This window comes from Aspergillus bombycis (genome assembly GCF_001792695.1).
Source record: "Aspergillus bombycis strain NRRL26010 chromosome Unknown contig00155, whole genome shotgun sequence".
NCBI classification, from domain to species: domain Eukaryota; kingdom Fungi; phylum Ascomycota; class Eurotiomycetes; order Eurotiales; family Aspergillaceae; genus Aspergillus; species Aspergillus bombycis.
Window position 1 is genome coordinate 26,602 of NW_019170157.1, and position 26,569 is coordinate 53,170.

At 50.1% G+C, this 26,569-nt stretch overlaps 8 protein-coding genes across 8 annotated transcripts; 3 read left to right on the forward strand and 5 right to left on the reverse strand.

Moving 5' to 3' along the window:
* Positions 1-79: 79 nt before the first annotated feature.
* On the forward strand, positions 80-1,978 carry ABOM_010972 (putative ab-hydrolase associated lipase; the record flags this gene model as incomplete). Its single annotated transcript, XM_022538100.1, has 1 exon — positions 80-1,978. The coding sequence occupies one exon, from the start codon at positions 80-82 to the stop codon at positions 1,976-1,978; it is 1,899 nt and encodes a 632-aa protein (XP_022383908.1).
* An 824-nt stretch (positions 1,979-2,802) lies between these two features.
* ABOM_010973 (putative oxalate decarboxylase) lies at positions 2,803-4,597 on the reverse strand (the record flags this gene model as incomplete). The annotated part of the gene is made up of 8 exons (XM_022538101.1): positions 2,803-2,951; positions 3,012-3,516; positions 3,573-3,693; positions 3,749-3,816; positions 3,872-4,049; positions 4,099-4,114; positions 4,163-4,252; positions 4,303-4,597. The coding sequence occupies 8 exons, from the start codon at positions 4,595-4,597 to the stop codon at positions 2,803-2,805; spliced, it is 1,422 nt and encodes a 473-aa protein (XP_022383909.1).
* Positions 4,598-6,833: 2,236 nt separating this feature from the next.
* On the reverse strand, positions 6,834-10,367 carry ABOM_010974 (uncharacterized protein; the record flags this gene model as incomplete). Its single annotated transcript, XM_022538102.1, has 15 exons — positions 6,834-6,971; positions 7,029-7,103; positions 7,155-7,247; positions 7,300-7,352; positions 7,400-7,423; positions 7,479-7,573; positions 7,638-7,670; positions 7,717-7,895; positions 7,993-8,136; positions 8,189-8,238; positions 8,299-8,747; positions 8,796-9,006; positions 9,066-9,808; positions 9,863-9,954; positions 10,023-10,367. The coding sequence occupies 15 exons, from the start codon at positions 10,365-10,367 to the stop codon at positions 6,834-6,836; spliced, it is 2,724 nt and encodes a 907-aa protein (XP_022383913.1).
* A 1,051-nt stretch (positions 10,368-11,418) lies between these two features.
* ABOM_010975 (uncharacterized protein) lies at positions 11,419-12,271 on the reverse strand (the record flags this gene model as incomplete). Its single annotated transcript, XM_022538103.1, has 2 exons — positions 11,419-11,553; positions 11,621-12,271. 2 exons carry the CDS (start codon positions 12,269-12,271, stop codon positions 11,419-11,421), a joined length of 786 nt encoding a protein of 261 aa, XP_022383914.1.
* A 6,721-nt stretch (positions 12,272-18,992) lies between these two features.
* Positions 18,993-20,636, forward strand: ABOM_010976 (putative hexokinase; the record flags this gene model as incomplete). Its single annotated transcript, XM_022538104.1, has 1 exon — positions 18,993-20,636. One exon carries the CDS (start codon positions 18,993-18,995, stop codon positions 20,634-20,636), a length of 1,644 nt encoding a protein of 547 aa, XP_022383912.1.
* Positions 20,637-21,094: 458 nt separating this feature from the next.
* ABOM_010977 (uncharacterized protein) lies at positions 21,095-22,033 on the reverse strand (the record flags this gene model as incomplete). The annotated part of the gene is made up of 3 exons (XM_022538105.1): positions 21,095-21,337; positions 21,439-21,478; positions 21,558-22,033. The coding sequence occupies 3 exons, from the start codon at positions 22,031-22,033 to the stop codon at positions 21,095-21,097; spliced, it is 759 nt and encodes a 252-aa protein (XP_022383905.1).
* Positions 22,034-22,486: 453 nt separating this feature from the next.
* On the forward strand, positions 22,487-23,387 carry ABOM_010978 (cytochrome c oxidase assembly protein COX14; the record flags this gene model as incomplete). Its single annotated transcript, XM_022538106.1, has 2 exons — positions 22,487-22,788; positions 22,856-23,387. 2 exons carry the CDS (start codon positions 22,487-22,489, stop codon positions 23,385-23,387), a joined length of 834 nt encoding a protein of 277 aa, XP_022383906.1.
* Positions 23,388-24,021: 634 nt separating this feature from the next.
* Positions 24,022-25,332, reverse strand: ABOM_010979 (3-deoxy-7-phosphoheptulonate synthase; the record flags this gene model as incomplete). The annotated part of the gene is made up of 3 exons (XM_022538107.1): positions 24,022-25,017; positions 25,173-25,228; positions 25,290-25,332. 3 exons carry the CDS (start codon positions 25,330-25,332, stop codon positions 24,022-24,024), a joined length of 1,095 nt encoding a protein of 364 aa, XP_022383907.1.
* Positions 25,333-26,569: the final 1,237 nt, after the last annotated feature.

Sequence of the window (26,569 nt, forward strand, 5' to 3'; positions counted from 1 at the left end):
CTCAGTTCATCGGTCGCCAGGGGGGTACGATGAAGTGGCCTTTCTCTTCCCCCGCTACCGTTACTTCCTAACCACGATCATGTTGATCCGCTCGGCCTCGGAGCATGACCCCGACTCCGTATACAAAGTGCCGCTCCTATCCTGCGAACCGACAGACAGTCCGGCACCGTTCGAAAGGATGTCTATGTCAGCTACTGTGACCAGGGTAAACCCCGATATCTCCCCGATAGAAGACAACAATGGCCAACCGGGACTAGAGCTCCAAGAGCTGAACGCGACGAAGACCAGCGACTCCACCGGGACCGATCGCCCTTACGATAAGAAGCAGAGTATGTCGCAGAAACCGCCCAAGAACTACGTCGTTCCGTCCCAGGACCACCCGCTATTCCCGCCACTGCCTTCGTACGGCCCTCCTTCCTTCGTGTTTACCATAAAGTGTCGGGTGCTGCAATGCGTGTCGTTTCTGCTATCGCTGCTGTTTCTGGGTGCCGTACTTGTCGGGGCACTTGTGTGCAGGACCCGACTCGCTGTTTCCCACGCCAAGGCCCGCCTCCAAGGCCGAGATCCCAATGAGCAACGAGCGTTCTACGAGGAGGAGCGAGCACGGGAGTTGGAGAGGCAGAAAAACTTGCAGAAGTGGAGGCGTCGACAGGAGAAGAAGGAAGTCGACGAAGAAGCTCCCGACGAGTGTCCGCCTCTGGAAGGTGGGAAGGATCCGGTCATATGCGATGTGGCGTATTACGCCAGAAGGGTCGGCCTGGACGTGGAGACGTTCCGGGTACAGACAGAGGATGGATTCATAATCACTCTGTGGCATGTTTATAACCCACAGGAGTACATGCCCTTGCCTGCCGATGCGAGGGCGCCTCGTGGACCTGGGGTGTTTACAGGGAAGAAGGACCCCGGGCTCTTTTCACGGTCGAACCGCAAATATCCCATTCTTCTCATGCACGGGTTACTGCAGTGTGCCGGCGCGTACTGTGCCAACGACGAAGATAGTCTTGCCTTTTACCTTTGCAAGTCGGGGTACGATGTGTGGCTGGGTAATAACCGCTGCGGACTGACTCCGGAACACACGACATTGTCTACGTCGGATCCACGGATGTGGACGTGGAATATCCAGCACATGGGCGTACTGGACCTTTCCGCCCTTGTATCGCGCGTTCTGTATGAGACCGGCTTCGAGAAACTAGGTCTTGTGTGTCATTCGCAAGGCACGACGCAAACGTTCGTTGCACTGGCGAAAGACCAACGTCCCGAGCTAGGCGAGCGTATATCAGTCTTTTGTGCTCTGGCTCCAGCTGCGTATGCCGGGCCATTGATCAAGAGAAGTTACCTCCGCTTCATGCGGATCATCTCCCCGAATGTCTTTCGCATCGTGTTCGGCATCCATGCTTTTATTCCCTTCATGATGACGGTCCACCGGTATCTTCATCCGAAGATATACGGTACGCTGGGCTATTACGTGTTCTCGTATCTCTTCGGCTGGAGTGACACCCGTTGGGATCGCGGCCTACGGGACCGTATGTTTCAGTTCGCTCCGGTATACGTCAGTGCCGAGACAATGCGATGGTGGTTGGGCGGTGAATGCTTCGCCACACAGAAGTGTATCTTGGCCACTCGTGACGTCGGCCTCCTTGAGACGGAAGAGGATCATCGCTTTGAAAAAGGCATCGATGATGGGACCTTGCGTAGCAATACCGCATGGTACGGATCCCAGGCTCCCCCGATGGCTCTATGGGTTGCGGGGGCCGACAATTTGGTGGATGGCAGGAAATTGCTTCGGCGGTTCCGCAATGGACGTGAGCCCCATGTGCATGTTGTCCATGAGAAGGTTATCGAGGAGTACGAGCATCTCGACGTCTTGTGGGCCATGGACGTCATTGAGCAAGTAGGAAAGGAGGTACGACAGGTCCTCTGGACAACGATGCCGGATGATGCCCGCGCCGTGTGTCGGGTGCCGAAGGGTGTGCAGTAACACCCCGTGGACATGAGATATGAGGCATGACTATATATTACACTTTTTTCGGGATTCGTTGGCTTGGAGTTTACTGGATGTATAGATGCAGTGTACTCAACGATATACATAGTCACTTGTATAATAGTAGTATCTATTGAAGATGGACAGTACGCAACGGAACCGGTGATATACAAGACGATTGGTTTTACAGTCCCCCCTTTACATGATCATGGGGAGTACTAACCATGTTTTAAGTCCTATAATCTGCCCGATACGGCCTTGCCCGATACGGCCTTGCACGGTATACGTATCATGGTATGTTTCATTGGGTGGATGTCAGCCTCCCCTGGAGAGGTCACAATTCTGTCCCAGCTGCGAAGTCTAGGGATGGACGTGCATCACCTAGAGAGGATATGCACAGTATGAGCCGAGTCAATTGAATCTTGTAGCATATGAGGTGAATCGACACGTTGAGTGACTTTAGCAAGAGAAATGATTGCCAGTGAATATAAGCCTAAATCACTTAATGGCCAAGGCTGAAGCGATGAAGGATGTTGGGAAAGCTATCCTTGGGATCTTGCCTCTTATGTTTCCCCAAGTGTTTCAGAATGCGTAGGCTGGCGAGTTAGTCTAGAGAGGGTTGTAGAATTGTATGGCAGTAAGCGTAACCCGATATCTATTTGCGGTAGATGTGGTAGGTGCTTAAACGATGCTATGTACATGTGTTATATGTATGAACAGCTTGTGACATGCGCGGCATCGCAGTCAGTCTTCCCTCGATGTGATCATGTCTATAAGCAAATCGAATCCGTCGCTCTGGAAGAATGCTATTCCCTGGGAGATCATCTCTTTGCCACAGCCGTCACATTCGACCCGGCAACCACGTACTGTTTCTCTGTCTTCAGTTTACTCAGAGCACTCTCCGGCAGCTTCAATGTATCGGCCACGATCTGCTTCGGAGTGGACCCGATCCATTGACCGAGGGCAACATCTGCACCAACGTTAGTGTCGTTGTATCAATGCGTGAAAAGTCAAGAAAAGGTAATATTACCAGTAAACTTATCAGTCTGCAAAACTTCCAAAAACATCAAATCCTCATCTCCCGTATTCTCAATATAATGGCTGTTCGACTGCGGGAAATAGCCCACATCGCCAGCACGGTAATCGAACGTGGTCGCCGTCGTAGGCGCCGTGAACAACGTCGCGCGGGCCTTGCCCTTGATGAAGAACGTCCACTCGTCGCTGGTGGGGTGCCAATGGATCTCGCGCATGCCGCCGGGTTTCACAGTCACAATGGCGGCGGCGAAGTTGGTGGCGATGGGGAAGGTGACAGGGTCGACGATTTTGACGGAACCGCCGGCGACTTCATGGGCTGGTTGCTCGGAGAAATGGTATGAGTAGCTTTGGCTTAGAGGCACGATGCCGGCGGCTGTTGTTACGTTTTGTTCCTCGATGTCTTTGGGGGCTTTTGTACCGGGGAAAATGTAAAGCTCTTCCTCTGGGATGTCGTTGAAGGCGGAGATGGGGAGGTCGAAGTTTTTGGCTAGCACGGATTTCTGAGTTTTCTTGATTAGCGTTGAAATTGTCTTATTGGGGGTTTGGGTGGTTGTACGGGGTTGTGGCTGAAGACTTGGGATGCGAGGAAGGTGTTGTCTTCAGAGAAATCGCCGTCGTCGAAGACGAGGAGGAACTCAACCCCTGCGTCTAGGGCTTGGATGGAATGGGGAACACCACTGTTCTGATTCTTAGTCGCCATGTAGAAGACTGGCAAGGATTGATTGGACTTACGGAGGGAAGAACCACACATCGCCTTCTGTCACGTCGTCGATGAAGGTCTCGCCGTTCTCGTTAACCGCCTACCACAAGTCAAGTTAGCAGGCTCCCATAATTTACCTGCATGGGAGCAAATACCTGAATGCGACACGACCCGTTAAGCACCAACGACCACTCGCCGGCCACGTGCCAGTGCAATTCACGATATGCCCCAGCTTCCAGGCGCATATCGACACCGGCCATCTTGGTAGCGTCGGGCATGACGACGGTGTTTTCTTGACGAGCCCATCCCGAGTTCCCAGAGCCATATCTGTCCCTGAGTGAGCCTGATTACGTTGCATGTTATGGCTAGTGCTCATGAATACCTGTTACGACTGAGGCCTACTAACTATTAGCAGTGCTCGCAAATGAGAACGGTACTCGACTTACCCATGGGCCATTGAGCATTGATTGTCTGCCCATTATCTGTCCCCGGGGGAGCTAGCTTATCGCTATTAATCCGGTCGTAGTTGTAGTTGCCTGACCGGTTAGTGTAAGTGACATTCAAGCATGGAAGTGACTTGACTTACGAGGGCCAGGGTCGGACGCTCCAAGGTCGCCGCGAATGGGCTGCGGGTTATCGACCTTCTCAAAGTCCAGATATGACCCTATCTTCGGATCCTCCTTCTGCGCAGGGAGGAGGGTATACTTGATTTCTTCCGTGGAATGGTCGGATAGTTTATTGTCAGAAGAGTACCCCAGAAGATCCTCGGATCCTCTCAATGGGGGGTTCCCAGAGTTCCGGATGGAGTTCCTAGCGGGGGCACCATGAACGGTACCAAGGACAGCAATGAAGCAGCCGGTATAATAGAGGAAGGATTTCATATTGAAGAGCCAGGTTATGGTCGGTCGAGAGTTGAGAGGCGCTGTGGATGGGAAGAGTAAGACGGACGCTCTGCCTGGCTTTATATAACCGAAACCTGCAGGGTGTTAAATGAAGATCCCCTCATTCCGCGGCGTCATTTCTAATATAGCCAGAGAAAACCCCTCATGAGGGGATGCTGGGGTCGCGAACGAGTAAGATCTGTCAGATCATAGCCCTACTCCTCATGCCAGGTACTCCTTGATCGAGTCTGAGGGTGAGCCGGAAGGCTGGGGGGTTGCAGCAGGCATTCATCTGATATACCAATTCCTAAAGGAGGCCACATATTGGCTGCTTCATGAGGGGTATGCCTTAATTGAGGTAAATCTGAGTGGCTTGCCAGGAGGCCAGTCCCTAAGGCGTCCAATAGGGCTTTTACGATTTGTGTCTGGCCCAGAATGAAATCCATCTGCATAAGGCGTTACCTGACAAACTGACGAAGCGTCACCCACCAGTGCATTAGGCAAAAAATCAAGCTAATTCCTCCCAAGAGACAAATGTGTCGCGAGTTATGCCCCGAAGGTACCGACTATGAAGACATAAAGCCCCGGAACCAAGCTTCGGCTAAGGTTTGGACAAGACTTTAGTAGGGCTGTAGGTGAGTTTGATATTAATTAGCGGCACCCCACTCAACCGATTAGTGGCGGAATTGCTTACTCTTCCCACTTGCAATAATTCTTCCTCATGCATTAGTGTCACTGTGGCCTGCTCGCTTACATGTTATACTGCTCCAGCCGCATTCTCAATACAGCATCTGCGGCTATGTAGTAGTCAACACCATGCATACTGGAAGGTGGCCGAAAGAACTATGCGGTGCCACGTCGCATCGGCCGTAGTTTCCATTACGTCCTGGCTATATCGATCTCTTGGTTGAGGGTGTATGGCCTACATTCATAACGCTCGCGACTCCGCACTCACTACTTGGGGGGAGATCCACTTGGGGCAAACCTTCATGGAATAAATCAGGTTTCGTGATTTGCCACGGGGTAACTTGTCTGCCTTACAGACACAGTATACGTTGTTATCTCCGGGGCCGAACGCCCAGCAGCGAGCACTGACCTCTGTGGTTGAGTACCGTTGTATCCGGTGGGGATTTATGCATGGCAACGTTCTGCTGGGAGCATGTGACTTGCCCTAAAATTAGAGCGAAATCTCCCCCCCATCCCTTTGCAGGTTAATCCCAACTAATAGTGGAGGACCTTGTCAATACCGGAAATTTATGGCCGAGATGCTCTCGCCATGAACCCGGTTAACCCGGAACCGGGTTGTCCAGCCTTGGATTTGTATTACGACGTTCGTTCAGCATGGAATGCCATGGCTCCGGTACCGCGACGAGAATGAAGGAACTGGTGCTCACTTCATGATGGCTGGATTCCAGTGTCAAGCTGGACAAGGTTCCTTTCCTGCCTCATCCAGATAGCATTCCTACCTCTCTCGCATTTGACGCGGGAGGCCGAGGCAACAGCATGGTCCGCCCATCGGCCTTACCCATGAGCTGACAGAAGTTCTCCACAGTTGCGATCCACTCCGGAGTAGCATTGTCAATTGAGGCGATCGAAAGCTTCAACCCCAAGCCGATCGGAAATGCCAACCCCAGACAGACATACATACCTGGACCATCCACCGAGCGATGCGGTAATATGCTCGGAATGTTATGAACATTCTCGGTGTGAGCTCGGGGGACTTCCGCAAGGGCAACATTCAGCATATTCGGTATCTCATAGTGAAGGCGACACTGCATGCCAAGCATTCTGACAGAGACGGAGAGATCAATACCGCGGGTGTGTTCGTTCGTACTGTTTATTTACTTCTGCTATGATTCGCTGGTCGCGGTATACTGCGCCCACCAGGGACTTCTGGATGGCATTCTTGTTCCTCCGTCCGATGAAGAGCAGTCATGAATTGCTGCATCGTACTTTAGGCCCTTGGACGGGTGTCTCATTCAGGAAATATATTTGGGACACAGCCTGCAGTCTTTGAACTAAGTGGGCTCCGCTTTGCGGGAATTGTTCTTCCCATCTTGCTAACAGGTCATATGTACAGTTGACGACTAGAAGGGAACAGCGACAGCATCATGTGCATGGCCAATGGACATTACCCACTAGGCCAAGATTGATTCAGTAATCAAAAGAGACGGATTAATAAACATACGGATGGATCTCGTTCTGCTTTCTGTCTGCCCAGATAGGCACAGCGATGTTACATGGCGTCATTAGCTCCGTTATTATTTATAGAAGCGGGTTGTAGTGGTGCAGGGTATTGAGGCAATCCAGGATCTTCGGTGCTATCAGCATCATCCAAAGCCTCATTGGGACATTCGTTGAACCAAGTATAAGCCTAAAAAAAGGCGTCAATATGCATATGCACCTTTCTCATAATGGAGTCGAAACGTACAACGTTGGTCCGGGGAATGACTTGGTGAAAATCCGCTCGCCCAAGCCCACCAAGATTAGGGAAATGCATGTTGGCCTTCCAGGATTAGCGCTGGATAGATAATCATACGTTGGCTAAAGTACTCACTCCTCGGTCGGCTCCCATATACCGCGGACCATCCTGGGGCTCCCATCTCCACTGCGAGTCCAAGGTAGGAACAGGGCCTTGGTTGATCCACACCTACGAGTGAATCAGCTATTGTAGATTCAATATGCCAATCTGTACTGGTTACCTTGGTATCACCGTTGAATTTGTCGATCCAGAGGAAATCGGCCATCCGATCCCCTATTGAGAATGAGCCCTATCCCGTCACTTGATTGAGGACCACTTACCGTTCACGTCCGCCCAACGATGGTCTGCATCAGGTCAGAACGGTTGAAATCATGATTATATGCGCTGAAAAAGACTCACTTGCACGGTCGTAGTGTTCACTTCGCTTGGCTTGACCGATTGATTCGAAACTATTCTCTCCCTTATTCAACCAGCCATCCGTACGGCCATCCGGACTATAGGCAAGGCCCTTAGCGTTCCGGCGTCATGTATGAGGCTTGATAACGGAAGAGTACTCACTCCATACAGAGGTAGTCTGCCCGACCGTCTCCGCTATTATCATTAGTATCTATTCAAATCCCTTGTTGTATGGACTTACTCTAGATCTGCAAACCGAAGGCCCAAGTCATAGGGGCCTACACCCCATCCCTGAGTACATCTCGCATTACCAGTAAGGACTCCCTTATACTGGAAATAGTCGCCCTGAGCATTGTCGCTCCACTTATTTAGCCAAATCTCGGCTTCTCCTGTGTCTCGTTTCACAGCCCACAGATCGCACTGCGTAAAAACATGGGTTAGACGGGCCCGCCGGAATGTGTTGAACAAACATCGCCACTCTGGCCATTCGATGAACCGGGTAAAGAAGACCACTTACTTTTCCGTCACCATCGAAGTCTGCCAAATGGAGACTTTTCCGGTCTTTTTTGATATTGAATATCTCAGTTCCTTCTGGCTTCCAAACAGGTGGATCGTGGATGTTTCCGTAAAGATAGCCCTGCCCTTCAGATGATATCCAAACCTATACAAAGTTGATGAGCACGCGAAGAATACCTTCACCGAATATTACCCACATAGTCATCAGCACCAGTACCACGTATGTCACAGTAGTAGACACCATCGCCTGTCACCGAACGCGGTTAGCGAGCGCAATCGCAAAAGAGCAACTTTCTCATTACTATACCCTTCAGCTTGGTGCCGCCGTGTCCAGTGTTCTTATAGACATGGGCGTAATGTTTCCAGTCGCCATTTGTTTGTTTCACGGACTCGACCCAGGTGTAGTCGGCTCCACCTCCGGCATACACTCTTCCAAACTTGATTCGATTTTTCGCGCCATCGACGCCCATCCCAGCGTGAGTGACACCGGCCTCGCGCCAGTCCGGAACGAGATTCTTTCCCGTGCCCCGATTGTTGATATAGGTTGTTACTTTGCCTTTTTCGTCTAGCCATAGCCAATCACTGCGGAAGTCTCCGTTGATATCAACGAGACGCACCCCGGTGATATCTCCCATTCCTTTACCTTTGAATACGATACCGAGATCTTGCCAATATCCACCGTACTCTTGTGTGGGTGCATCCTTCTGGCCACCATTGCGCCAGCAGCGAATATCACCGTTGTTATGGATCAGGCAGCTGCATGCGAGTTAGCCTGACTGAGTGATGAGCAACGTGCGAGCTTACTAGTCTATCCTTCCATCCCCGTCGATGTCGCCGAGCCGAACGTTGATCTGACCCAGGCCATTGCCAGGTTTATCCTTGACTAGTCCAATGCTTCGGAAGGTGGGAATGTCGTTGTTTTGATTTTCATTAATCGAGACATACATGTGTCCCTCCCTGCTGATGCAGATGAAATCGTCAATGCCATCCCCATTCACATCTCCCCATCGGACACCTGCAAGCGATGTAAGCACGTCGGCCAGGTTATCAACCAGTAGTCATGAATATGCATACCTCTAGCGAGACATCCATCCTTGACATCAATCTTCACTGCACTTCCAAACTTCCCATCATTGTTATTGATGAACATATACGTACCATCCCCATCCTTGGTCCAAACTAACTCATCCAATGCACCTTCCCGGTGGGCGCCAAACTTGTTCACCAATTGAGCGTAGTTGATGCCAGGATCGAAGTCCTTCTCTTCCTTCGTAGTAGCCGGACTGAAGATGCGCCCCATATCCTTGGAGCTATGGACATAATTTCCGTCATCGGCCCCACTCCCACGCTGGGTTTGAACCCGACCTCTGCTATTCCCACTTCCGTATTCCTTCTTGCAAGTCGTTCTCTTAGTGTCACTTACCCCGGTGTGGTTTGGTGGCTGGAGCAGCCCTTCCCGCTCAGCTTCTTGAATAGCTTCCCACCAAACCGAGGCCATTTTCTTATAACCAAAGTCAGTTGGGTGTGTCCCATCGACCAGGTCCTCAGGTTTGATGAAGTCACTCATCTCAGCAAGGACAATGCGTTGGCCTTGTTGGCGGCGCGCGGCAACAATCTCTCGATACTGGTCACTAATGTATTTGGAGAATTTCACGACCTCATCATCCGCGGCAACCATGGGGAGCAGAGTAGATAGTACGATGGTAGTGCCTGAAATTGTGTCGAACAAACGTGTCAGAAGAGCATCCATCCGTTCGCCTGTCTTGTACACATCGACTGCTGGGTCTTTGTACTGATTTGCGTCATTCGTGCCAGCACTGTGTATGTATTGTCAGTTGACATCCCAATACCATAACCAGAGACATCCATACTTTATCAAAATGAGGTTTGGCTGCTGCGGGATGGTTTTCTCGGCCGCTTCAGTGACCTGGTCGACTCTAAAGCCCGACGTGGCCTCCACCTCCTATCAAATCATAAGTGTTAATATCCTTAATCTAATAGCTGGGCCCCAAGCTACTAGGAATGTCTTACATTGTCATTCATGGTGCTGGTGTCATTTGGGCGACTGCCGACCATATTCACCCACCATCCCGCGTGACGAAGTTGCTGACGAAGCCATCGTCGATAGCCATTGCCATCGGTTGACTGGTATCCGTAGGTAATGGACGCACCTAGAGGCATAATGCGGAGGGTAAAAGGCTTTTCATCGCGAGGAGCCAGCAGTGGTGTCTCATCGAGGAAACTGGGTCCATCGTTTGAGGTGATCTCCGTGGAAGATTCTTCTGGAAGGAAGGGAGACGCAACGGCAAGGGACAGTAGAGCCAACCCTAAAATGCAGGCCTGGACTGCCCGGTGAACAGGTGTTCGCTGTCCCATACTGTTTTTACAGGATTAGCCGTGATTAAGTATGGGCTATACGGGCAGCCCTGGCTGTGGGGGATTCTTATACGAAACCACGCTGGTCATCATTCCAGCCTAGTTGATTATGATAAGCTACATTATTCCAGTGAACCCGAGTGGATGATATCGTAGGGCTAATGTGCGAAGACGTGTAATCTCCCTGACACGGCTGTGCAAGTCTCAAGAAGCCAAATGGCGTTCAAAAATAGATCCTTGGACGGGTGAGCACCCGTCTATAACGCTTTACCGAGCTTGGAAACGATATTCAGGGCTCAGATGATGTGCGGGATATCACCCCGATGTTGGTCATCTGTCAATGGCGTTGGCTTTCTCGCATATCTTATTGGCTTGCGTGAGGCAGCCGAGGAAGTCCGGTCTCGATCTCACTCAGCCGTGAGGCCTTCCTCTCTATGCCCACCAGTTAGAATACTTCCAGAAAGAGGGCCAAGGAGTGCCAAGTTCCAGGTCCACAGGCTTTGCAGTTTTTACCTCGCTCACTGTCTGCCCTATACTGATAGCCATGCCCTTGAGAGCTTTATTCAACCACCCTAGGGTACGACACTAATTCCCAGATGACGACATCATATATTAAGGGGGTCGATTTATGGATTTGTCTCAGCTGCACTGCCAAGTAATGCAATGTCATGCTCAGTCAAATCTTATCGAGTAACAACAGCGATTCATGTGGATATGAGATCAGTTAGCTTAATACAAACCGGGCCCTAGCGCTCTAGTGTTAACCCCAAGAAACGCTGCAGCTAGTTACGGGTAGGCTCGGTTTATACGTGAGTCCACTGAAGCGATGTCTGCAGTGACGGTCGACCGCTCGTATCATGGTTATAGCCTCGCCGTGAAGCATTCTTATAAAGTACAAACAAAACAGACCGGGGGCAACGCGTGACGTGTTTTGAAGGAATATGCAGGCACAAAACTTGGTGCAGTTACAACAAGGAATCAAGGATATCAAAAGAAGAGACGACAAATACACATCGTTAGACATAAAACATCACTGAAATACTGGCAGCAATCAAGGCTGATAAGGTGGCGGAAGGTCATATGAATCCAAGCTTTCCTTGTCCGAGCTATCCGAGTCGGGGTCATCGTCCGCCCATACTTTGGCATCTTGTGTGACAAGCTGCTCCGAAGAAACATGACCGATGTTCTATCTTAAGTCAGTACACGTCTCCGAGAAGACCAAGGATCCTCTACAAAGTGATAGCGCAACTCACCTGGCCGTCTTGGGTCATCATTACGACCTCATTATCTCCAACTCTTCCAACTAATTTCCCATTCTTCCAGACCCCATGGCGTAAAGTCATGCCAGTGAAATCTGTCTTGATAATCACGCAATCACGCACGTCGCAGTTTTGGAGCTTTGATCTCTTCACACGACTTCGAGCCACCCGAACATCCTCAAGATGACTGCGTCGTAAACAGCTCTCGTCCGTGACGGATGACCCGTTGACTTTGCTCCGGTTCAAAGTACTCTGGCCTGTAACGGTACTATTTTGCACTGAGGTGTGACCGCGGATTGAGCGCACATCGTCGAATTTGGAGCCATTGGCATCCAGGGACTTGGCGGAGCACACATTGACAAGCTCGCAGTTGGCAAGCTTGCAGCGGCGGACGTACGAGTTAGCGATCACAGTATGACTGATCTTACTACGCCGAATGGTGGTGTTGGCGGGCGATATAGGTGTTACCCTGCTACTGCCTGGGAAAGTTTTGCGAAACACATTGACTGAGTCGAGCTCACTTCGATGGATGGTGTCAGCGGGGGTGAGGTCGTTAAAGCTGCAGTGGTTGATGGTCGACCGGGAAATCGAGGGGGTGGAAGCGCTAGGAAGATTGCTGTTGCTGATGGCGCTCTTTTTAGTCATTTGGCCACAAGGATAACTATTTGATATTGACAATCGGTGTTGCGTACACAGTTGCGTAAAGTATTCGGAGTTATTCATCAGTAATCGAGACGGGGGTACATTATCAACCATGGGAATTCTGTTGCCTACTGCTTATACGAGAGTTCAAGCTGTCTGTCAGCTCGGCGTTGACATTGACCTATGGCAAGTCCTACGAATGGATCAAACGAGTTAGCCTGTCGACGCCTGATTTGGCTCAACGGTAGGCCAATCATTCTACAATAGAAAAATTAGGGCCGCAGATTGCAGAATGATTGGTGCTTCTTCTTCTCTTTTTTCTAATTAATCGTCCACTAAACAAGCACTTATATAGGTGAGGTAGCACTGTACTACTCCTCAAAGCAAAGCAGTTCAAAGTAGAAATGATAATCTACGTATAACCCATCCTTCTCTACCATCTTGACATGTAATTTCCCCGCAGAAGCAGATGGATATATTATCCATTGCATATTCTACTGGCCAATAAATCGAAGAACTTAGTTCTGTTTGACATACTGCTAAATGTATCCAGCTGACATCCAACGGTCCGCACTCAGCCTACGAACAAACATGTCGCTGCTAAAATCAAGACCCTTCCCAGTATCTACACAACCAACACCGATAACCATGTCAATAAACCTACAACTCTCGACCCATCTTCACGATCCACAACAACCATACCATTTTATTTCATAGTCCTAAGCTCAACCTTAACCACGATGCCCGCGCTCCCAAGACCCGAAACCGACTACGAGCGCTGGATGCGCGACCGCAATCCAAGTTTCCAGCTTAGCGAACCACCGCAGTACGGCCCAGACCCCGAGTTGAGTCATGATCATGTTATCAGATATCCTTCCTCCATAAAGCAAGTCTCGGAGCCACAGCTCCTGCTGTATGTCAACTCATCCAGTGTTCTGCTTCGCCTTGCACGGTATCAATGACCCACAGGAAAGACCAACACAGTCCATCATGCACACCTAACCAACATTGTCCCTCTGCTACCGGGAAATCAAGATTGTTGGCAGAGTATTTCCAGTCTGGCGCGGTGATGATTGATCTTGTCACAGCCTTGGTGGTTCTGGGGCTTCTTTTCTTTACAATCTGGGTCGTCAAAGCGAGGAGACGATCTGTTCCGAGAATACTGGGGAGGGTGTCGATTCGGGAGAAGAGAAATGCTTAATGTGGGTGGTCTGATCTGGGACGAGCGACGACGGTTATGACTTTTGACGATGCGCGACAAGTGTTGTATTCTCTTCTTTAGTTTAACTGGTCTGGGGCGTTGAGTGGTGTTGAGATGTTGTGTTCTGAAAATAAAACTGGGGATCCCATATTGACTACGACTCATTTCCAAGACGTTCGGTCTTCTGCTTGAATAGGTCTCGTTTATGCGTCGATCACTTTGATAGAGCTGATAGCTCGCTTTCCAAGATTACCACCGTATTAATATCACTGCTGATCTTGTTGCAGGTCCATGATTGTCATGATTTATTGAGTGAACATATCAAAGTGAAGTGGTGAACGAATCCCTGTAAGGAGTCAGAACAGGTATGGACAGAAAATATACGGAGTACAGGGCTAATTGGTCAGAAGTGAAAAGTCAAGGCATAAGAAATTGTTAGCAGATGTTGGGAAGAGAAGACAGTGCAGTGGTTAGTGATTTACATGTAGTGGCGGGTTAATATATTTTACTTAGTTTCCTGGACCCCTGCTCTAATCCAGATTATCTCCCGCGGATCAATCCAAGTATAAGCTTACCGAACAAATATCTCTATTGGTAAACTAATTAGTTCGTCTTCTAAATTTAATCCCCTCTTATCATTTCCTCCCTGTGTTTATATTCCATCCAAGCTACTTTCCTCCGATCGCTGCAAATATTGTTCCATTTTGCTAGAACTTCTCAATCTCGACGGAGTAATATGAATCTCGATAACCAAAATACACATCTATGTAACTCCAGTGTCGCGATCTCAGCCTGATAAATACTCTTTCTAGTGAAACGATGCACTCTTTCACAGCAGATAGACATGCTGGTAATTAACTAAATCTAGATCATAGTGACCATGACGGCTGATAACAACGACATTTCTTATCTCATAAGCATGACAGTCTCTATGTTGTATTGCGTCATTCTATCTTCTCCAATGTGTTCGGGCAACGTCCTACGCGATAGCCATAGCCATCGTTGAAGATAACCTGCAAAGACGGGTGTTTACGATGATTCTTGAATGGTTGCATTCTGCACTCACCTTTGGACGATTGCCACTTCTTCGTAGACTTCGGTTTCATCCGTTACTATTCTTCGGACCTCCAAGGTACACAGGGGGTGGTCCAGTTAGGGAATCAAGTGTATGAACCGGGGCGAGATACCCCTTCTTGGTGGGAACCGCCACGGTATTGGGTGTAAACGATGAGCCTTCGGTGACAGACTCACCTATCTCGTTTCGGACTCCTTCAACGGACATAGTGAGCGATTCAGGGTTTGTTTTGTATTCTCACGACTCGGAAAGAAAGTTTGGCTTCAATGAAAAATCTCTACGGTAGACTCATAATATGACATTAGCAGGGGCGATGATGTCATGATGAGAAGGACAGCCACACACGCTATTTTGACAGCGAAAGACGGGTGCCTGAGGATTGGCCAAGTTAGCCAGATACCGACGCAAGCAGGTATCAGGTCCATCCTGTTGGTTTGACGCATAAGTCCCATCGTCAAGAGCGATACCACGGTCTCAGACCGTGCCATTGAGCCATGCCATTGCATCCATGATTTCGTGGCATTGCAGGTTGACCACTTTGACACCGTGTCAGAGCCACTGCATGGGAATCATGCATTACCTTCGACAAGTGAAACATCCAAACGGAATGCTCGTCCGCCTGGCAACGTTTGATCAATGATCTACAGGATAATCGGAGTGTGGATGATGAACCAGGCACTTATAGGAGATAGATATACTGTTGTGTCCTACATGGTTGCAACATCGGTAGAGCATCGATCAGTAGTTCTCAGGAACCGACGGACAGTTGCACTGAAGGCAGAGTGGCGCCAGCCCAGACCCCCAATCCCCACTCTATCGATGACATGTCGATAAGGCAGCTTTAGTCTGAAGCACAATCATCATCCCCGACGCGATGATGCGATTGGTCTAGAGAATCTGTAGCCGATGCATAGAGTTAGTTTAAATTTTCCGATGGGGTCACCTCAGCGTCATGCATCGATGGTGTGTGTGTGTGTGTGACTTACTCAGCCCCATTTCTTGGGTGTTCATGTTACAGTTGAACAGCACCAGGTCGGTAGGGACATGACCACCATTTGCGACATGGCTGTTGTGTCTGATGTCTGGACCTCCGAGCGAACAAAGAACAGTGCCACCTGGGAAACTTTCTGAAACACGTGGTGGTGTCCTGCCAACCATTACAATAATGAGAGGGAGAATGAACCTTTTGGAGCATTGTATATAATCTATGTCGTAGAATTCGGGACACCGACTACTCGTCCCGTACCTACTACCCACTTTGCTCCCATGAGCTCACATAACCAATGGCTGGGTGGTATGCGAGCAAACCGGACAATGAGCATTGTTGCGACAATGATTGAGAGCCGTGGGAACCAAACATTGTTTTGCCGCATTCAACCGAAGTTTTCCCTGGACTGGGTCTGAGATCTCACATTGAACGATCCGAGAACGGAAAGACCAGGACCTAGTTAACTAATTGGAGGGAGGTTCCGGTTTACCTAATAGGGCGCAGCGCAGAGCATCCCCCGTCGCTCTCCCAGTTTGGATGTTGAAACATCAGTTCATAATTTGGTTAACCCCTTGCTGACTGGTGTAATATCCCACGGGGGGATATAATGCTTCGACCTATAGATTAGGATCGCTGGGCGAGGTACCGAGCGACTAGTATTGGGCGACGAGGAGGCGTACGCGGGAGTACCGAACTGACCGTAGCATTGATACTAGTCTCGTGCCGGCTAACGGCATTGGGACTAGGGGGGGATCGAGAGGTGTACGCGTGTTGCAGCCTCCAGTTTCTTGGCAGGGCTTCTGGAATGCAGGCGATAAACCACTATCGATGAGGTTGTGCCTCCTGACTGACTCGTTCGTCCTCGAGGCATGTCCAGAGGGCACCTCGTCCCGTGTGCATACATACATGTCTAGTACTATGGGGGAGATACTACGATCTATTGCAGACAGACGAAGGACACATGAACATCCTCGTACGTAGCTGAACCAGCGTAACCTTATACACAGTAAGTATCAGAGTGGAACCAACCAACAAACTCTCGCCAAAAGTCGACGATCCCAAGCGAGCTGTGATCACGTCACTCATAGATTGATATAGTTCATGATTAAACAGTCTTACCCCTCCTAGTACCGAGTATATATATAGATATATAGACACGATATATGAATCTGGACTAGTCATGATAATGCAATGGCTGAAGAAGATGTGCGATGGGTGTTTAGGGGAGTTTCCGTTCCGTCTCCAGTCCAGTGTAACAGTCTCGGCCACTCTCATTAGACCGACTACCACCGTTGCACTCAAAATGGGTGTCACATACCACACCAACCCAACTGGCAACACTGCGGAGATTTTATTTGAAATTTTTTTTTTCTTGTTATTTATTTTATTCACTAATCGTGACTTATTCCATGTTTACCCCCTTTTTTATCCTGTCGATTTTTGATCTTGTCGTCATCATTCTGTTGCTTAATCCCTGGAACAAGCCACCCAGGGGAATTTTAGGTGATTGCTATGGAATGTCAGTGCACGGGAGTCACTGACAGATCTTCTGAATGGAGACATCCCAAATTCGTCCCCTGATAATTATAGTACAAGTACTCCTACTAGTGACACGAATTAAACTAGCAGACGATTCCATGCAGCCTGAAAGGATTGCACATTAGGGTCGAACCGGTATTGCCGTAACGACGTACTGTCTCTTACCAGTACGGTTACACATTGGTGAGGTGGAAATCTATTACACTACCCAGATGATGGGGGTTGGAAACCTGAATGTAACTCTGGTCGCGGCACAACGTGGTAGGCCCATGCGGGTAGAGTGGTTCCAAGATCCCATTCGATGGCTGGTTGATTGTTTTGTCTGCGAGATGAGGGAATCGGCAGTTGTCAACACCCGTTTATGCTTAAGTATACAATTGGGAAAAGGGGGGGGGGGGGGGGGGGGATCATCCTGACGAACGGAAGGATAGGATACATAGTAGGAGGATTGATTCCCCCGCAGATTGTTATCTGAGTTACAGGACCGCGATAAGAATCAGGAAAGTAATTTATCTCAATCTTTCATGCGATTGATCGATCACGTTTTTTATATCCTGGTAGCGGATCACAGGACGTCTTGGGTGTTGATTGATGTCATGAATTCCCGGCAATGTTCCTCGACCCATTTCTCGGGTGGTGAAAAAAGGTGCCCCTCGATGAGCTTCTCAGATGGGCCATGGAGCCATGGCATTGGAGGCTTCCCTTTGTTGGTTTCCCTATGCGTCGTGAATTGCGTCGAGATGTTCCTTCAGGGTAGCAGTCGAACTTCGATCTCCACTTCCCAGTCATCTTGGTTGGGGTGGGAATCTCCCATACGGTCATGACGATACCGAACCCGCAATACATCACCCCCTACCGTCCGTACATACATACATACATACATTACCTCCCAATCGGTACGGAGTCAGTCTGTCTCTCCGGCGCATCTCTTTTCCTTTTCTGCATCCATCATCAATCCATACTCACTCTCCCTGTTTCCCCCTCTTGTACTCCGTAGTCGGGTTGTTGACTTTCTCTCTCTGTCTCTCTCTCTTTTCGCTGGATTCACCGCCGTTGTTGGTCCTGAGTTTTCACGGCGTTTTGAAATTCCTTTGATTTTCTCCATCCATCATTCCTTGGAGGGTTTAGTTGACCCATTCATTCTGTTGGATCCTTCCAGGAATGGACACGCGTTGATCCATGCTTGAAGTGCCTACGGTTATGGTCCCGTCACCCTCCGTTGACCATTACCACTCTACTTAATACTACTACTTTCTAACGATACTACTACAACGGGAGAGGAAACAAAAAACAAGCACCACCACCACCACCTGAACGCTTCGTGCAACTACGGCATCAGTGTCTTACTTTTGCCCCATTGACTTAGTTCGGTGGAGAGATTTTGAAGTGCAGTCTCGTCTGGCACCACTAGTATTTTCAACCCTTTCTCATTATTTCCCAAACCTAATAGCTTTTTTTGCACCTTTTTTTTTTGATTAGTATTATTATTTTTATTTATTTATTTATTCCCCCCTCTCACTGGGTCTCTCTCTCCCCTCCTGGCTTTCCAAACGGTCCCCACTACAGCTGGACGAGGGATTGTTGCTTTTTGATTTTCTCACCGGTGTTACCTCACGTCTCATACATTGCAACTCGGCTCCATCACCATCGTTGAGGTCTCTCATTCACCCATCGCCAGTGAATTACTACTCTCCTTGGAGCCTGTACAAGACTGCATAACTTCCGCTATAATTACCACTCGTTCTCACAAAGTGGCCCCTTCTTTCGGCAGATGCATACACCTATGAGCTCATTTCATCGTGGTCTTCACTTCAATATTTAAGCCCCGCTCGTCTCGCTTCATTGTATCTCCATTCACTTGTCACCATTCATCTTCACCACTTGGACAAGGCGGTCACTGCACGACCTACTTGAACGGACCATGTCGACCTCCCTGACCAAGGTCCTGCACAGGATGCAGGAGCTCTTCTCCAACGTCGTCGCCGCATTAGAAGCTATGCTATTGTTTCCTTCACTCTTCCGGGATTCCTCTGGCAAGAGGAAGTCCTTCCACAGGGCAGCTTGGCGCCGTCGCACTCTCGATGACCTTGCTGACGAAGTCGACCATGTGTTCGCAGCCCCACTGACCATGCAGAACATGGCCATGATGTCCGAAAAGATCCGTGAACAGCTCCGAATTTGTCTACAGTCGAGTCCGGTAAGCATGTTGCCATCATACAACCATGCGCTGCCATTGGGAACGGAAAAGGGTACCTTCCTGGCCCTCGATGTCGGTGGTTCCACCTTCCGTGTAGCTTTGATTGAACTGCGCGGAAACGGCGACATGGACATTCTCCGGGTCAACTCGTCCCCAATCGACGAGCAGGTGAAGCTTCTGGAGGGAACCCTATTCTTTGACTGGATGGCGGAGAAGATAGATTCGATGCTCTCCGAGGTCGGCGCACAGTACGGTCGAGAATCGGCACCATTGTCCATGGGCTTGTCATGGTCATTCCCAGTGGAGCAAACGTCCATTAATAGTGGGTTGGTGATTCAAATGGGCAAGGGTTTTCTGTGTTCGAATGGTACTGTGGGACAGGAGCTGGGAGATCTGATTGTCAAGTCGTGTCACAAACGTAGTTTGAACCTCCAAATGGGCGCCATTGTAAACGACAGCTCTGCTACTCTTCTTTCTCGTGCCTACGTGGACCCCAAGACCCGCATGTCCCTGATTCTGGGAACAGGAACCAATATGGCGATTCATTTCCCGGTGCATGCGATAGGATTGACCAAGTTTGGCACCAGACCCGCAGGCTGGTTCGACTACGCCAAGCACGTCATCATCAATAGCGAGCTGAGCATGTTCGGTGGCAAGGTTCTCCCTATGAGCCGATGGGACGATGTGATCAACCGCACACATCTTCGACCCGACTATCAGCCATTGGAATACATGATCACAGGGCGCTACCTGGGCGAAATTATTCGACTGATCATCGTGGAAGCCGTGGAGACCGCACACTTGTTTGGCGGCGAACTCCCTCGCTCGATGCGCGATGCCTATTCGTTCGACACGAGCATCGTCGCCGCCATTGAGGCCGATACGTCCGCATCGTTCTCGTCATCGGCGGCTCTCCTCCAGAAGGAGCACACATTCCACCGTGCCCCATGCGTGGAGGACCTCAAGTTCTTACGCCGTATCTGTGAGATTGTTTCGAACCGCTCCGCGGGATACCTGGCAACGGCCATCCATAGCATGTGGTGTTTGCGCAATGAAGCCGAGTTCCCCGAAGTGACCGCCTCGGCAACATCGTCGATCAAGGAGACGCAAGAGGTGACTGTGGTTGAGAGTGAACATCCCCAGAGTATGACCATTGCATGCGATGGTAGTGTCATCAACAAGTATCCTGGCTTCCGGGATCGCTGTCAGGGTTACATCAATCAGCTGTTACAGGAGACGAATGCTTCGAAGGGCACTTTGGAAGCGACCCCCAGTCCCTCCGTCCGCCTCGACCCCGCCTCTGAGAGTGGGATTCTCGGTGCTGCGGTTGCAGTTGCGGTCGCTGTGGCCGAGAAGGCATCGACGTGAATTGCTGGGGAGATATAATCGCTTTTCCAATCCCCTTACTGGGAATTTAGATACCACAGTCCTCCATTTGTCGTTATATGTGTGTTGCTGGTCGTCTGTCGGGCCTCACACGGCGTTCATATTGCATTATCCGGAGTTATGGTCTCATATTTATTCCACCTCGTTTCTGCGCGTTTGGGTTGGCTTCGGGGTTCGGGCATCTGGCTTTGTTTTGTTGTGGCTTGTAACACGGCGTGGTCGACGCATTGTGTGCTCATGGGATTCGCTACTTGCATATATGTATGACCTGAAAGGTCCAGGAGCTGAGCATGATCCTTAGGCGAACAGAATAGACGGTTTGGCCGCCGGTGGGGGGGGGGGGGCGAGGATAGAGACAATTGGTGTACATAATCATATCCATAATCATAAATCCAGCGCATGACGTATTCCTCTTTCTCCCACAGTTGGGGACATGCCAATCACTCCTTACAAAAGTCCTGCAACAACTCCAACATCCTCCGTCGGAGCGCTGCGAGTTCATCCCTCCCGATGCCAGGAAGGTGAGTCGACCCGACCGAGTCGAAGACCAGGCTCGGCTTAATACTGAAAAAGGGGATCTGCAATGCCCGAAGCTCTCCGGTCATGGCATCGGCCATCTGCTTCGACGCCTTGTAGACCTTCCCATCGTAGTTGGTCAACTCCGCGCGGTCTTCTTCGACTGTCTGTACTCGTTTAGTCCTTCTGCAGTGTAAAGTTAAAGCATATCAAACAACGCCTCTCCATCTCCGACAGAAAAAGAAAAGGAAAGATAAACTAAACCTACCGAAATCTCCTTCTCATCAACCGGCGCGCCCACAGACCGTCTACAAAAACCATTAGCACCCAGCATAGATAATATATATATATAGGAAAATAGAAAGATAAGAGACAGATAAAACTCACAGAACAGCATCCAACTCCTTCTTCTTCTCCACCCTGGCCTTCTGCTTTCGCACCAGCGCCTCCCTCCCCGCCCACCACTGGCGTTCATGATCATGCTGGCGCTGGATCAGGAAGCGGATCTTCCGCTGCAGATCCTCGTTAGTAGAGAGGGTCCGCATGATACTTTTTAACGCAGGGGGCCAGGCTGTGATTGTGGAGGTGTCGGGGAGGTGCAAGGTGGGTTTTTGATGCTGGGGATGGGGTTGGGGTTTGGGGTGGGGTATGTTTGGGGATGGGGTTAGGGGGATGATGGTTTCAGAGGGTTCGTAGGTGTCTGTGTCGTCTTCAGGGACATTTTGAGGATTCTTGTTAGAGATATATGGAGGTTGGTGTTGTTGTTGTAGGTGAGCTTGAGCTTGAGCTTGAGCTTGGGATTGGTTGGATAATGCTGAGAGGGTTGCTAGGACAGAAGAGAGATCGGGGGTGTTGTCGGACATCCTTTCTCCTCTCTTTGATTCTCGCTAAGCTCAGTATAAGAGTATTGCACTCTCTGGGGAAACCAAACCTAGTTCAATCATCGATCAGGAACTAAGGTACGGCGGTCGTTACAGGCATGGGAGGATGTCAGATACTAACTACTAGTACTAGTACTACGTACTAGCAACGAGTGATCCCGCCGTACAATCACTCCACACCGATTGGCCGCCCGCGCTTCCCGCCTAGACTCCTTTCAGCCAGGCCAACAACGGATGAAAATTTCCCGGAAGATCCTCACGCATCAGCAGTCAACCCAACAATCACTCCGGATTGAATGCTCCAACTCAACTAGTTCGGTGTGTCCCGATTCGTAACCACTTCCCTATACACCCCTCCGCCCTCTCCCCTCCTGCCGATACGCCAGAAAATCAAAAAAAGACTAAGGGGGGAAAAAAAACAAAACACATCACGCCATGTCTCGATCCGCCGCAGACGCAACCCGCTTCACGGCCACAGGCCCCTACGCGCATTCCAAGCCCGGTGCCGCCCCCTACAAGCTCCCTGGGTTCATGGCGAACGCCCAGTCGCAGGGATCCGGCAACGGTGGCCGTCCGGAGACGCCGAAGGAGAAGGTCGACCGGTTGCGGGCCCAGGCTAGGGCGGCGCGGATGGCGCAGTCGACTTCGCGCGTAGATACCATGATCGATTTTGGAAGACGGTTCGCCAACAAGGCGCATAAGACAATGGTTTATACGCTTATTGCGGCTTCGGGTTCGTATTTGTCTTCTTTCCCTCGTTCTAGTTCCTTTGTTACGTAGTGATGCCATGCTATGGCAGGGCAGGGCACATGGTGCTGTGCGTGGAGTAAGACAGACGTGGCTAATGGGTCACTGTGTAGGTATCTGCGGAGCGTTAACGGTCTACTCGATGGTGTCTCTTACGCTATACAACCGTCGTCAACGGGCGCTGTGGATCGAGAAGGAATTGAAGACGTTGCAGGATGCGAAGACGGCGCATGCCAGCGGAACCGCCACACCGGCACAGCTGGAATTGCTCAAGAACGAGAAGATCGGCGAGATCTACGAACAGAAGAAACAGGAGGAGAAGGCGCAACGGCCCTGGGCTAAGTTCAAGCGGTATTTGTTTGACGGGTTGAGTTCGGAGGAGGCTGCCGCGAAGGTGGAAGGTGCGACGGAGAATAACAAGCCAGGGGTTCTGGAGGCGCTGAATGCGAAGGCTGCGGAGGAGGCGAAGGCTGCTGCTGCTGCTGCTGCTGTGCAGCAACCGGGTCAGTTGGATGCTCTGGCGGAGAATGCGGAGACCGCGGCGAAGCAGACGTCGAAGAGCTGGAAGAGTTGGCTTACCGGACGGTAAGAATGTGAGCGGTGAGCTTGTAAAGTATTGATGATGGGCGGATGAGGTGAGATCGTTCTCGATGATGTTCCGATTGGGCTTTTTCTCCTTCGCGTTTCCTTTGTGTGTTGCTGTTGCATGGCATTTGGTCTCTTTTCCCTTCTCCTTGTATTCCACCGATTTGGGCTTCTGGCGTCTGTTTGGTGTGTTTTGAGCCGATGTAATACTGGGTCCTCTCGTCATATTGTGTACATATACTTTCCGTCATTATCTTGGTTATTGGTTTCGGCCCAAGATATGAAAAAAAAAACTTAGAGCATGGGGTGCGAATCTACAGGTGCGAGTGTGAATAAGATTGGATCACAACATGATTGTCTCTGTTCGGACAGGAACGATTCCAGATGCCGCTCGAAATCAAGATTCATTCAACATAACAAAATTGGATAAAACTTTTTACACCCATTATCTCTCCCTGTATTCCGATCAATCGAATTGACTATCCAAGGAAGAGCGTCGAAATGCGGAAACCCACCCAAGCCGAAAGATAAAGAGGAGAAAAAAAAAAGCACTACAGCCCAGGTATCTTAAACGAAACCGTCCTCAAAGACAAATAAATGCAATGCTTCTTTGACCAACACTACTCAACTCATTTTATTTAAGCGCTGGATGCCTTTGCGGCACGTCTAACGCGGACGGCATCGGCGAGATCCTCCAACACGGTGACGGTGGTCTCCCAGTCAATGCAGGCATCCGTGATGCTGACACCCTTCTTGAGGCCCTTCGGGCCCTCGGCGGGGACCTTCTGGTTGCCTTCATGGATGTTGGACTCGATCATGACACCGACAATAGCGTCCTGGCCCTCACGCATCTGGTCGGCGACTTCCTTGGCCACCACAGGCTGGTTGCGGTGGTTCTTGTTGGAGTTACCGTGGGAGCAGTCGACCATGAGCACCTCACGCTGCTTCTTGCCGCGCAGGGCTTCGCGAGCCTGGCGGATGCTCTCCCGATCGTAGTTGGTACCCTTGCTGCCTCCACGCATGATCACGAAACCGTGCTCGTTACCCGAGGTCTTGGTGATGGCCGCGAGACCCTGCTTGGTGACACCGAGGAAACGGTGTGGGTGAGCGGCAGCACCAATAGCGTCAATGGCAACAGTAAGGTTGCCATCAGTACCGTTCTTGTAGCCAATGGGGAAACTCAGACCGGAGGCCAGCTCACGGTGCAATTGGGACTCGGTCGTACGGGCACCGATGGCACCGAGTGAGATGAGATCCGCAAGGTACTGGGGAGAAATGGTATCAAGCATCTCACTGGCAATAGGAATGCCCATGCTGGTCAGATCGGCGTAGAGCTTACGTGAGATACGCAGACCCTTGTTGATGTTGTAGGATTCGTCAATATCCGGGTCGTTAATCAGACCCTTCCATCCGACTGTGGTGCGGGGCTTCTCCAGGTAGGCGCGCATGATGATACAAAGGTCGGAGGAGAGCTTTGTGGCGAGCTCCTTGAGACGGGTGGCATATTCCAGAGCAGTGGCAGGGTCATGGATGGAGCAGGGGCCGACCATCACCAGCAGACGGTCATCGCGCTGCTCAATAATCTCAACAGCTTGGTTACGGCCCGAGCGGACGGTGGCAGTGGCTTCTGCAGGCTACATTTGGACGCATTGTTATTAGCCTGAAAAATCTCTCAATCGTGCCATCGACCTTCCCCGGGCAAGAAATGTCTTCTGCCCTAGTAGAAGGTGTGTGTGTGTGCGTGTGTGTGTGTGTGTGTGTGCCTCGGCAGGGAAGTGGGGTGACTCACAGCTGGGATCTCGGACTGAAGGTACTGAGGGGACAGTAAAGGATCGTATCCAAGGACTGGTCGAGATAAGAATCATACCATTCGAGAGGAGGCGAACTTCGAGGAGTGATTACTTACCACGAGTGTCCTCATTGAACTCCGCTGTGTTAACGAGGGGCATTGTGTATGTAGCGGGGAGGAAATCTGAAGAATAGAAGAGGGGGGGGAGGAAAGTTGGAGTACGGTAGCAGTTGACAGGATAGGAGAAAGGCAACAACCGACTAAGGAATGAGTAGGATTGGCAGATCCTTTATAGTAGTTCAGAGTACTCCGGAGACGAGTGATAGTGAGAAGGTCAATTGCATGCAGAAGTTGCGATCAAAATCGACAACGTATGGTGATCGATCGCCTTGAATAGTAAAATTGCGTACCGAGTGGGGCCGCGAATGATTCACACACGGAAAATTTTTAGGTTGACCACTCACAGCCTTGCAATACCGGCCAGTCCGGTCGGTCTGATAAATACCAAATACGCCCACACCCGTTTTTTGGTCTGCCAGAACCACTGGGACCTGCCAACTAGGTACTAGTAGCCCGAGTAGTATGCCTGAAATAGGTTGTATATACGGTTTTGTACCAGAGTGCGCCAATACAGTCAGATATACTTACATCTCACGACGAATGTCCATGGATATCCTTTTGGCCTCTCGGGTACTAGTGCTAGTAGAGTAGATACTACTAGTATACAATACTCCGTATACCCAAGTTCTTCTCTTCAATGCCCGCAATTGGCCCAACCCTCCGTCACTTCCGAATGACATCCACAGTTTATGATGCGTCTACCTACACTCAGCTAGGGCCAGATACGTTCCCCAAGCGAAGTACCACTTGACCAATCGCTTAGAACAACACAGATCCCTTTCTATCTGACATGGTTGGTGTTACAGGTGGGAGTCATTCTCCTAGCCTTGCTCATCGGAACTAATCTACTAGTAGTTTCCCCGAACGTCAGCTCGCTAAGCGATTCGGTACATATACATAAATATATCTCTAATAAAATGGCACCGACTAAATGTATTGCACACCTATGCAAAGTACGCTGGTCATAGCGGAAGATAATACTTCTACACCGCTGGATTCCTTTATACTAGCCCAAGTTTCACTCATAGTACATACCAAAGACTACTTCGGGGGGTACACCGCAGAATGAACAATCTACGTTCATTGCAGCCCTGTACACATACTACTAGTATACGAGGTTCGAGACTAATCAAAACCCCAGGATTAACAAGCTGGTTCAGCCACCCGTACTTATTGGATGCCTGACTTCCCGGTAACCCCGTTGGGTAAGCGTCCCCATTGGTATCATTGAATCGTGCATGCACGTTGGATATATATGTACTAGTATTGTCTTCAAA